General features: G+C 46.2%; 1 protein-coding gene across 1 annotated transcript in view; it reads left to right on the top strand.

Moving 5' to 3' along the window:
* Positions 1-12,263, top strand: part of ATP8A2 (ATPase phospholipid transporting 8A2) — a 653,421-nt gene that overhangs the window by 76,309 nt on the left and 564,849 nt on the right. The window contains exon 2 of the mRNA XM_039473330.2: positions 7,255-7,399. Within this exon, the coding sequence (XP_039329264.1) occupies positions 7,255-7,399 (145 nt within the window). The remainder of the gene's footprint in view (positions 1-7,254; positions 7,400-12,263) is intronic.

Raw genomic sequence — 12,263 nt, 5'->3', positions numbered from 1 at the left:
GGACTTGTATTTTTAAACCTCAACCAGTCCAGCCCATAAGAAAAACTACTCTGAACTGAGTATTTGAAACAGTTTTTCTTTTTTTGTAGATTTTGGTTTTAGAAATGAAACACATTTCCGTAAAAGCACATTGTCTTCATTTAATTTACAAGGTAAATTTAATATGTCTAAGGTATGAAATGGGTTTCGAGGAACAGAAGCTCCGTTTATATTGCCGTACTTATTGGAAACAAGGCTTCAAATTACGACGGCTCAACTTTCACCCATCGTGCTGGAGCCAACTAGGTTGTAAACAAAGCATCACCAGCATGCGTCCCTGCTCACATGCAATGACACCTGCAATGCACTGCTCTTTTTCTGTACAGCCAAATCATAATCATTCTTATATGCCTATTTCAAATGGCTTCCCGAATGAATCGCCTGTTGCTTTGGCCCCCATTGAGACTGGCAGCCATCTCTGTGCTTTGAATTTCCACATTTCTTCGTCTCTGTTGCTGCAAAAATGGAAGTTTATGCCGCTCTCCCTACCCACTACTTTGCAACATGCCTTCTATCTAGGAGGTGCACAATAACTCAGTGCATTCCACACCCAACAATATTTTAAGTCAAAGAATTCATGGCCTGTTTCTTCTCTTTGCATCTTCTTTAATCTGAAAAAAAGAAAGAAACCAATAAGTATTTACAGTAATAAAAATCCTGACCCATCAGTGTTGCTTCTCCTTTGTGTTTATTTCTTTTGAATTCTTGGGTACAAGTGGATCACAGATGCTATATTTGGAGAGATGTGATTTGTGCAAAGGAGGGTCTTGAAAAGGCCTTCAAAATGTGTCTGCCAAGACTAGAATAATCACATTTTGCATTTGCACAGCGTTTTCATTATGTCTGTTTGATTAGGAGAAAGAATCAGCCCGAGTGCTTCCCCAAAGGCTGAACCACTTCTGATGTGCCTGTGTTCTGAAGGATTATAAAACATCTTTGTAAATACAGGGTGGAGGCCATAGTTGAACTTGAAACTCTTTTGAGGAGGGAAATGTGTGTGTATATGCGTGCACACATGCCTGCTGTTACAAAGGCTTTGTAATGACTGCACTGTTTTTCTAGAGATTTTTCTGGGGGCAAAGAGAAAATTACTTTTACATACTTTTCAAGTACCTAAACATTAGGTAAAAGACGTAACCAACTTCTTAACTCAGGTAATAACAGTTTGAATACCTATGTTTCCGAGGAAATTTCAGCTAATAGAAATTTAAGTGATTATTTCCTTGAGGTGGGAATTGGGATATAATCAGGTTGTGAACTGCAGAAGAACTTCATTTATATAAGGGCTCAACAAACCATGGCCTGTAAAGTAAGACTAGTTTTTACATTTTTAAAGACATGTGAAGAAGAACAAGAAAAGAGGAGGGGGAAGAGAAGGAAGAAGGAGACTATGAGACAGAGACCATATGTGGCCCACAAAGCCTAAAATATTCACCAATTGACACTTTACTGAAAAATTTGCCAACCCTTGATTTATGTAATCGATTTCGATTTTGCAGATGAAGAAATCAAGGCTCAGTTGCTAGCCTGCTTACCTAAGCTCACAAGAAGCAGCCTGTTCTATTAAAGGAGAATTGGATTCAAGTTTCTGCAGATCTGGCTTCTAATCATATCTTTCGTTTGAGCTAATAGGATTTTATGACTGATAATAAGTTTCCCCTTTTGCCTCTATCATTCTAGAGTTCACAAAGAAATGTCTGAAATGCAATTCTAACAACTACCTGGAGTGAGGTCAGACTTTACAGGTTAAGGGCACAGTCCTCTAGAAGATTGTCCATGCTTCAACTACCAGCTGCAGGCTCTGGGGTTCCCAGGCCACCTGCGCATCTGACCAACTGGCTACATATTCAATGGTTCCCACTACCCCTCAAAGAACTCAGGATAATGCTACACTTATGGTTACAGTTTTATTACAAAGGATACAAGTCAGGACCAGCCAAATGGAGACACAGAGGTTGAGGTCTGGGAGGGTCCTGAGCATGAAGCTTCTGTGTCCTCAGGATGTGTCACTTCCTGGCACGCTGATGTGAATTACCAACCTAGGAGGCTCCCCTGACCTTCAGTGTCCACAAGCGTTTTATTGGAGTTTCATTATATGGGCATTATTAATTGGATCATCGGTCACATGAATTCAATCTCCATCCCCCTTTCCCTCTCTAGAGGTTGAAAGGTCAGGCTCAAAGCCCCAAGCTTCTAACTACATGATTGGCTTTTCTGGGATGGCTGGACCCATTCCTAAACTGTCTAGCAACCCACGATGAGTCATCATCTTAGCAAGAACTCAGGTGTGTACAGTGGAGACAACCATGAATAACAAAGTGCTACTATCACTGGGAAGTTCCAGGGATTTAGAGACTTTCTCACAGGAACTGAAGACAAAGACCAGACGCATTGTTGTTGCACAACAGTGTCCAAGTTGGGTCTGACTCCACCTTGACCTTTCTTTCTGTGCACAGGAGCACAGTTACAGACTGACTGGCATGGGATGGCCTGTGTGACTGGTGTTGGAAGATGACAGTGGCCTGTGGTGTGACTGGCATAGGAAGGAAGCTGAGGGTGACCTGTGTGTGACTGGCATCAGAAGGAAGATGAGGGTGGCCTCTGTGTGACTGGCCTAGGAAGGAAGATGAGGGTGGCCTCTGTGTGATTCTGGCGTCGGAAGGGAGCTGAGGGTGGCCTGTGTGTGACTGGCATCAGAAGGAAGATGAAGGGGGCCTCTGTGTGACTCTGGCGTCGGAAAAAAGATGAAGGTATTTCTTCCCTAAGAATTTTTTTTGAGATAATGAAACTTCTGTGCCGGGGAAATGGACTACATGGGTCTCAAGCATCTTTTGGAGTTTTAAGCATTTCGATTTAAGTTAGGGTGAGCTGCTGGAGGCACCGGAGCAGCTGAGTGGCTGTCCCTGTCCTTCCACCCCCTCATGCTTCTGTGGGTCACTGGGGTGTCTGCTGTAACTGGTCTGCTCTCCTCTGCTCCTTCCCTGTTCTTCACCTGTCCTCTTAATGTGGGCCTCTGGTGGGCATTCTCTACCATCTCGCTGGTGGGCTCCTTGGCTTGGTCTGGTTCAAGGGAGACAGACAAGGGAGAAGTCATTGGTTCAGTGGCTGGGTAGGTACCTTTCCTTTAAAAGGTACTTACAACATTAGCCTCTTATGTATTCATTTGACATATTCTTTCAGACTGTGTACTGTGTGCTAGGCATGATCCAGGGCACTCCATCTGGGGATAGAGCTGTGAGCAAGATGAAGTCCCTGCCCTCACGCCCTTGACCTTCCATTGCCTTGTCTGCATTTCCACTTTGCTGGGTGGGGGCAAATTTAATGCTTGTCCCTTTGCTTACTCTTGTTCTCTTGGTTCCTTCCCTTTCCTTTGGTTTCTTTCTCAACTAATAGATGTTTATTGAACTCCCACTCTGCTGACACAGCGCCTGTTTATATGGGGGAGGTGTAAGCATATACTCATTTTGTATGGTGGTATTTGCAAAATGCATTAACTCAGAATTATCTCATGAGTCTGAATTTGAAACCTTAGTCATCATGTGCTTTACTCTAGATGGTATAATGTTTCCTTACGCAATATGTTTTCCACAATTTTTTGGAAAATATTAATGTTTTTCTCTATAGGGTTAGGTTGAGTTGAGGCCACTGAGGTAGAAAAAAAATTATCTCAATCTTAGGAGCAGGAGCAGGGTGGTATAACTATTTCTACCTAGAAAAAAGTCCCAGGATTTTCCTGTTGCGGTATAGAAAGCTGTGTTGGCCTGAGGCATGCTAGACAGGAAAAGCGGGAGATATTATTTCACTTCATTCTGTGATCACTATTTAACTTGTGTAAATATTTTTTTTCACTCCAGTATTTGTTATCCAACATCTAAATTCTTATTTGGAAACATTATTGTTTCTCTTCTTGTTTCTATCAGTGATTTTTTTTTTTTGGTCCCACTCTTCTTCAAACATCAGTGATCTCACGTTTCTTCCTTTTCTGGTGCACACATTTAACCGTCACCTCTCCAGAACTCTCGCAGAGTTTTCTTTTTTGTTATTGTTTTTGGTAGATATGAGGTCTTGCGATGTTGCACAGGGTGGACTTGAACTTCTGGGCTCAAGCTATCCTTCCACCTTGGCCTCCCAAAGTGTTGGGATTCCAGGCATGAGCCACCATGCCCAACTCAGAGTTTTCTTCTGAGATGTTTTTCATGTCTGTCCATTTATCCTGTCTTCCATTTAATTCATGCTTTTATCATCTTGCTTCTAGATTATAGAATCAATTTCCTACCTGGTCCCCTTATCTAAAAATTCTCCTCTCCTGCTGTTCCCCCTTGGCCATCACTGCCAGATGCTCTTCTCACTGCCAGATGCTCTTCTCTCCTGATCAGAAACCTGTGGCCTCCTGTGACCTTCAGGATGAAGTTCAAGCTTCTTTGCTTGGTGTTGAGTCACCTACAGTCTGGCCACAGGCCGTTTTTTTTGCAAACTTCTTTTTTACTTTTTCCCAATTTGGACCCTCAGGGTTGATTTGTTTTCTTACTTGGCCCCGATACAATTTTGTCTGCTTGGGCCTTTGCTTAAGCTCTTCTTTCCCTTGCCTACAATGTCCTTCCCCTTCCTAATTCATACCTCACTCACACTGTCAGGCTCTTCTGTCTGTCCTCAGAATCTATTCCACTCCTGCCCTCCCTAGCAGAAAGAGGCTGCTGACCTCCGAGCTTCCTTAGCACCTTTGGGCCCACTCTTAGTCACAAACTGATAAATAACTGTGGTTAAACCTTCATGCTTTAAACGGGGAACATTTTCGAGGGCAGGAACCCGAGGGAACATTTTCAAGAGCAGGAACCTGATCTTTTGTTTTCGTGTTCTCTGCAGCATCTAACAAGTGATCCTGATTGGGTGCTCATCAGTATCACTTAGCTTTAAAAACAAAACAGTGACCACAGACTCTGGGAGGGCAGGTCCCAGGAACTAATACATTGTGAGAGCTGCATTCGTAATACTAATGCAGGGGAACTGAGAGCTGCTAGGTGAGCAATGAACCACTTTGACCACGCACTGTTTAGTGAACCCAGCCTGTCCCTACTTTCCTGAAGCTTGGGCTCCTGGGTGCAGGGAGACAGAACATCCATAAATAAAATCAGGTAATGATGATATCTGGTCCTGTGGAGGAAGACAAGGAAGGGTAAGTGGGCAGAGAGAAAAGCAGTACTTCCATATAGGCTAGCTTCAAAAATATTCTCCATCTGTCTTACATCAGCGAATGCTCCAACACCTGGCCTGCCCTGATTGAAGTCCGGGAGCCCCAGCTGGTGGGCCAGTCTGGAAGAAGGGATTCCTGCTCTCTGCTGCTGCTTGCTGATGAGTAGAGGACCAAGCAGTGTCCCATGGAGCTAGAAAGACCCCAGAGAGTGGGAGGCTGGAGGGAAGGAGGTGAGGGACTGTGTCTGCAGTGAGGAATAGCCAGGGCACGTGTGGGCACATACAAAAAGCAAGAGGAAAACTGGAGTGTGCCCGGCCTGTGACCAGGGACCCAGCTTGAGCCTGGAGCCTGCACCCACCAGGTGTCCCCATCTGGGTGAAGGCAGAAGCCTTAGTCCACTTCACACTTAACTCTTAACATGAGTAGAATAATATGTCAGCTTTCAGTAAACAAGTTTACATTTTGCTTGTCGCTTTCTTAGGATAAGGATCGTGGTCCTTCTAATCACTTTAAAAAGATGATGTGTAGCCAAAACTTTCTCTTTCAAAGTGTTTCTATATGACAGTGAAAAGTATTCTTTGTAACAGGGAAGTGAAGGTTTACTTGTGTAAGACGTCAGTTTTTTAATGATGTGCAATGTCTGTTTCTTCGATAGTTGGAAAGTATGGTAGGTATTGGAGAGCGAATGTATATTCGAGAAAAACAAGATAAGGCTTCATCTGTAGGTTATTAATTTTTCTGTGATCCTTTGCCTCAGACGCCTCTCCTCTGAAGGTCACTTCTCAAGCTGGGCAGCCCCTTCTAATGAGGGATGCTGCCTTGGAGTTGGAGACGAGATTAAAATCTACACCTGTGTACCGGTTTCAGTAATAACTCGATCCTTCTCTAGGTCTAGGCTGGAACGTCTCAAGTGAAGGTTACTCAGGGGGCCGGGATTTGGGCCAACCCATAAAGCCTTGACCCATAGGACTGAAATCAAATCTTAAGGAGCTAGGTTGGCTTGCGACGCAATCACAGAAACAGTAATTTAAACAATAAAATGGGTTGGGACAGCTACTGCACTCGGGTCTCCAGACTCATGTAGGGAGACGAGCAGCGGATCCCTTGCAATCAATGGTGGGAGCACGCCATTCACCCTGAGGTCTGGGAAGCCCATTTTTAGCGCGCAAAGGTGTGATTTCGCCATCTCCTTCAGCTGTGGCTGCTTGCAGGCCGCATCCCCATTGCTGCTGTCTCTGCTTCTAAGGAAGATCAAAGGAGCCCAGAAAACCCACTTCCTGAGCTCAGTCCACAAGACTAGAGGGACGCTCGGTCAGATGCGGCTGGGTGGGGGCCGCTGGCCTTGGCGCCCCCGGCTCCACCGTCCCGATGGCAGCCAGGAGCCGCGCGCCCCAGCCGTCCGGCCTTCCCAGCCCCGCATGCAGCCTGGGCGTCGGGACGGGCATAGGCCCGGCCGGCAGGGAGCGCCGGAGCGGGGGCCGGCTGTTCTGGGTGGGGCTTGCTCCGCCAGCGCCGGGGGCTGCGCGGGGCGGGGCCGGGGGTAGAGGGCGGGGTAGGGGCGGGGTCGGGGCGGGGCCGGAGCGGGGGGGGGGGGCCGGCTGTCCTGGGTGGGGCTTGCTCCGTCAGCGCCGGGGGCTGCGCGGGGCGGTGCCGGGGGTAGAGGGCGGGGCAGGGGCGGGGCCGGAGCGGGGGCTGGCTGTCCTGGGTGGGGCTTGCTCCGCCAGCGCCCGGGGCTGCGCGGGGCGGGGCCGGGGCCGGGGGCTGCACGGGGCGGGGCCGGGGGTAGAGGGCGGGCTGCGGCGGGGCCGGGGGCGGGGCCGGGGCGGGGCCGAGGGCGGCGCCGGCCGGGGCTGCTGCTGCGGCGGCGGCGTCTCCAGAGGGAGCCAAGGTACATAGGCGGCGCCCGCCTCGCCCGAGCATCCTTCCCCGCCGATGCCTGCCCGCCCGCGGCCCCCGCTCGCTGCCTCCCGCCAGGCGGTTGACTTCTTTGTGTCGTGTTCTCTGCCTGCGCCCTGTCTCTGCAGGACCCGTTCATTCTTCTTTGGGCTATAAGAAGGCAGAGGATGAGATGTCCCGGGCCACGTCTGTTGGAGACCAGCTGGAGGCACCCGCCCGCACCATTTACCTCAACCAACCGCATCTCAACAAATTCCGCGACAACCAGATCAGGTAGGAGAAGGCGGCCGGGACGCGCGGAAGGCGGTGGAGGCGCGGCTGGGAAGGGGCTTGGCCACGCACCTGAGCGGCCCCCATCCGTCTCCCCCAGCGCCTTCCCCTGTCCCCTCCCCACCTCACCAGCCCGCGCGCAGCCCCGCGCTTCCAATGGGGTCGTGCGAATGCAGCCCTCCCGGTCTCCTCCTGCGCATCCGTTCCGCGCCCAGCCTGCCGTGAGCCCTGAGGAAGTTTTCAGTCTAATGTCACCGACAAAAATGAGATCTCTGCTCTTCTCATCCCGGGGCTTCCTTCCCGGAACCGCCCCCTACCCAGCCGTGTGTTAAGCCGGTTGATGGCCCTCTTTAGCAATTAGCAGAAGGTACTGTGAGGGACTTGCTTTATAAGGGAATCCCACAAGTCCCAAGGACTCACATTCAGTTTTCAATAGTCCACAGTTGTTAGGAGATCTTCATTTTCTGGGAAACTTTGCCCAGAGTTTGCAGAAAGATGGACAGAAGCTAGCATTTAAATGTCTACTTTTGCTGGCCGCGATGTCGCACACCCTGGCTATAACAGCTTAGTGAAGCTGCACGACCTCTTGAAGCAGTCCAGGAGACTGGAATATAAAGATGCTAAATAATGTACCTACAGTCATACAGCTACCAGGTGGCAGAGCTGGAAATGGAACCCAGCCTATTTGACTACTAAGGGTAAATTTTTTCTGCTGTGCAAAGCTAGTTCTTTAGCACGGGTGTTCGTACATTTTCAAATTTCGTTAAACTTCCAGGCTTAAACAACTTTGTTCCTGAGAGTGACTTCAGAGGATGTAGTTCTGTGAGCTGCCCAGAACCCTGGATGTAGAGAAATTCAGTGACTGATCAGGTTACACATAGATTATTGACAATCCTGAGTTTCAATCCAGGGTTCTTTTTTGAAAGGCAAAAACTTTGTTATTTGTTTAAGTATGACACTACTGCACTAACATTTGTACAGACGACAGCCTGACATCTTTCTTTAGAAAGGTCAGGCTGTTGGACATTATTGAGGTAGGATAAGGGTGCATATTATATGGAGGTGGAATCTTCACTTATTAAATGAGTGTTAGATTATGCAGCTTTATTTGGGGTTTTAAGAATGACAGCTGGGCATATTTTATACTCGAAAGTGTAACTTAGAAGAATAGCTGAGTCCACATTTCAGAATGTGTGGGCTTCATTTAAGATACAGAGCATCAGCCACAGTGAGTTACCACTTCGCAAACTACAGTGGCTCTAATAAAAAAGACAGATAACAAGTATTGGCAATGATGTAGAGAACTTGGTACCCTCAGGCATTGCTGATGCGGATGACAAATGATGAAGCTGCTTTGGAAAACAGTTGGTAATTCTTCAAAATTTTCAATGTAAAGTTACCATTTGACGTAGCCATTCTACTTCTAGGTATATCTACCCAAGAGAAATGAAAACCTATGTTCACACGAAAACTTGTACACCTATATTCACAGCAGCCTTATTGGGAATAGCCCCAAAGTAGAAATAATCCAAATATCCATCAGCTGATGAATGAGTAAATACAATGGAGTATATCCTTACAATGGAATATTATTGGGCCATTGAAAGGAAATGAAATATTGACACATTCTACAACATGGATGAAGCTTGAAAGCATTATGCTAAGTGGAAGGAGCCAGTCACAAAAGGCCTCGTAGCATGTGATTCCATTTATATGAAGTATCCAGAAGAGGCAAATTTATAGAGGTAGATTAGGCAAATTTATAAGGTAGATTAGTGGTTTCTGGGGCTGGGGAAGAGAGAAGAGGTTGAGGGGAAAGGGGAAAATGACTGTGAGTGTGCATGGGGTTTCATTTTGGGGTGATGGTTGCACAACTCTGCAAATGTATCTAAACCATTTGGAATCCTGAACTGCTCATGTACTTCCATTTCTTCACACCTTCTTATATGTGTTTCTGTTGAATTGCTTTCAAAAAGATGATTTTCTAAAAGATATATACTGCGTAAGGATATGGGAATTGAAGAACTACTTTTCTTTTTAAACTTTAGTGTGTTTTCAAGTAGTATTTTTGCCTAATTCCTGCTACTTCCTTTAATTTTGTTATCCATTTGTGCATGCTTAAGGCTGGGGAAATAAAATAGAGACCTTTGTTTTTGTCTAAATTCTGTCGTTTTCATGGAAGGTAAAGTTTGTTTGTTTTGAGGTGGAGTCTTGCTCTGTCGCCCAGGCTGGAGCGCAGTGGTGTGATCTGGGCTCACTGCAACTTCCACCTCCTGGTTCCAGTGATTCTCCTGCATCAGCCTCCCTAGCAGCTGGGATTACAGGCACCTGCCACCATCCCTGGCGAGTTTTTGTATTTTTGGTAGAGACAAGGTTTTGCCACATTGGCCAGGCTGGTCTCAAACTCCTGACCTCAGGTGATCCACCTGCCTTGGCCTCCCAAAGTGCCAGGATTATAGGCATGAGCCACCACGCCAGGCCAGAAGGTAAAGATTTTTAACAACACTGGTAATGGAGCTTCACTACGTTTTCTGTAATCAAGAATGAAAGTGGACCCAGACTGATTGTATTATTAGTCAGAGGGATTCCGAGTGGCTGCTTGCTGTACAGTTTCATTTGTACTGTTTTGGGAGAGACAGAATAAGTTGGGGATGTACAGTGGGTTGGTTAGGAATAAAGTAGGCAGGTACCAACTTTCTATTTAAAGCTTTATATAAGTATATAATTCAATTAGTTGAAATCTATTAAAATTCATTCAGTTTCTGAGTTCATGGCTCATTTGCATGCCCTGGATAGGGTCTAAGAAATTAAAATGTGGTCCTTGATGTTCTTTATAATGGCCTTTGAGTATCTGGTTCTGCTGAGAGGGGAGCTGACGCACGACTTGCTTATCTGGCACAGGACAGGAGTTAATGGAAGACCATGTTCCATGCTCAAAGCAGAGAAGAACTCTTTGTAGCACCAGAATTGCTCAAAGCAAAGAAGACCTCTTTGTAGCAACAGAATGTGGCCAGACTTGCTTGCTCTAGCTGCAGCTTTTCCCTCTGACTCTTTACTCAGCGTGTCTAAAGTAAAGCATGCTCTATACTTCCCAAGGAAATGCCAAACCGCCACAGCTATAGACTCATCTGCTTGATGCTCTGCTTCCTTTTCACCCCCTACATCCCTCAGCACATCCTTGTTTGTTAAACACTCAATAAATAGAGTGGGTGTCCAGTGCTCGGAGCCTTCACATACTCTTACTGCATCGGTCCCCTGGGAGCCCACCTTTATGCACTCTTACTTTTGTCTCTTAATGGCTTTGTCTCCACCAACTCTTTTTACTTCCTCGGTTGTGTCAGGGCTGGTTCCCCAATATGGTTCACCTTGCCTGTGTGTTTAAATAGGAATTACTAATGGTTATCAGTGACTTGTGGTTCATTAAAAAATTGATTATAGGCCAGGTGCGGTGGCTCACACCTGTAATCCCAGCACTTTGGGAGGCCAAGGTGGGCGGCTCACTTGAGGCCAGGAGTTTCAGACCAGCCTGGCCAACATGGCAAAATCCCATCTCTACTAAAAATACAAAAATTAGCCAGCCATGGTGGTACATGCCTGTAGTCCCAGCTATTTTGGGAGGTCGAGGCACAAGAATCACTTGAATCCAGGAGGCGGAGGTTGCAATGAGCGAAGATCACACCACTGCACTCTAGCCTGGGTGATAGAGCAAAACTCCATCTAAAAAAAAAAAAAAATTTGATTATAAAGCTTCTTAGCATTATGGCTTAAGGATGTTAGAAAACGTTGAGCCATGTTATTTTAGCACTTGAATGTTAACTCAAGTTTTATGATAATATTGATTTTTAAAAATAAGGCCTTTTCTTTTGGCCGTGAATGTTTGCTAAAATTTACTAAAGCTAGTCAAAGGAATATTTTTGTAAAAGGATAAAGTATTTGTTTTTAATATAATTTTTCTGGGGAAAAGATTAATGGTTTTCTTAGAGGCAGGGGCATGGAGGGTTTATCTCAGTTTGTTTGCCCCTAAATTGAGCTTTTTAAGACAAAGGGACCACATGGGATAGATGAGCCCCGGCTAGTCTGTTGAATCAGGGCTGTCTGACTTACCTGGATGTTGTACCCCTTGGCAGGCCTGTCCTCTCTGGAACAGAGTTCTCTCCCCTGCTTTCCTCAACCCCAAGTCCTTCTGGGCTTGAAACCTTCTGGATCATAGCAGTTGCTCTGCACTTGCCTTTCTGGGAAGCTGGCGATTGACTAGGACTGGGAGTTTGATGCAGAAGAAGGCAGGGCAGTGAGGGGCGACATGTTATCATTCAGGACAGGAATTGCATGTCCCAAGGTGACTGGAGTGGAACTGATGTGACTTAAGAAAGAGGGTGGGTCTGGGAAAATGCCTTGAAAGCAGGAATGAGGTCCCCTCTGAGGCCCACTGTGGCCTCAGCACCCCCAGGGGAATGTACTACAGGAGAACTCCAAATTCTGGCCAATTCCTTAAAATTTTGGGAGGGACTGTGTTACGTATGTAGATGTCTCACCAAACCTTGTTCTTGTTCTTGACACTGAAAATAGCATCAGTGTTTGATCTGAAGCCTGTGGTAGGTTTATTACGTTTTTCATTATTGAAGCCAATGAACTCAGGCTATCATAATGATGGAGAATTATGAAGTAGTCTTTTTCTACTAGGTAATGATTTTCTAGGACCTTAACTATGAGAACAATAGCTTCCTTCATCCTCTAGAAATGAAAAGTAATTAATGGGATTCAGTGTTTACATACACATCTATGGTTATGTATGTGTTCACCTAACTAGGTCTCCTTTTCCTGAAGTGTGCAATCGTATCTCCTTTCAAATGTTTTAAAGGTTTTAGTG

Source organism: Saimiri boliviensis, chromosome 16 (assembly GCF_048565385.1).
Source record: "Saimiri boliviensis isolate mSaiBol1 chromosome 16, mSaiBol1.pri, whole genome shotgun sequence".
In the NCBI taxonomy this organism is placed as follows: Eukaryota; Metazoa; Chordata; class Mammalia; order Primates; family Cebidae; genus Saimiri; species Saimiri boliviensis.
Note: the sequence above shows the minus strand (reverse complement) of the source record. Positions and strands in the feature narration are given on the sequence as shown.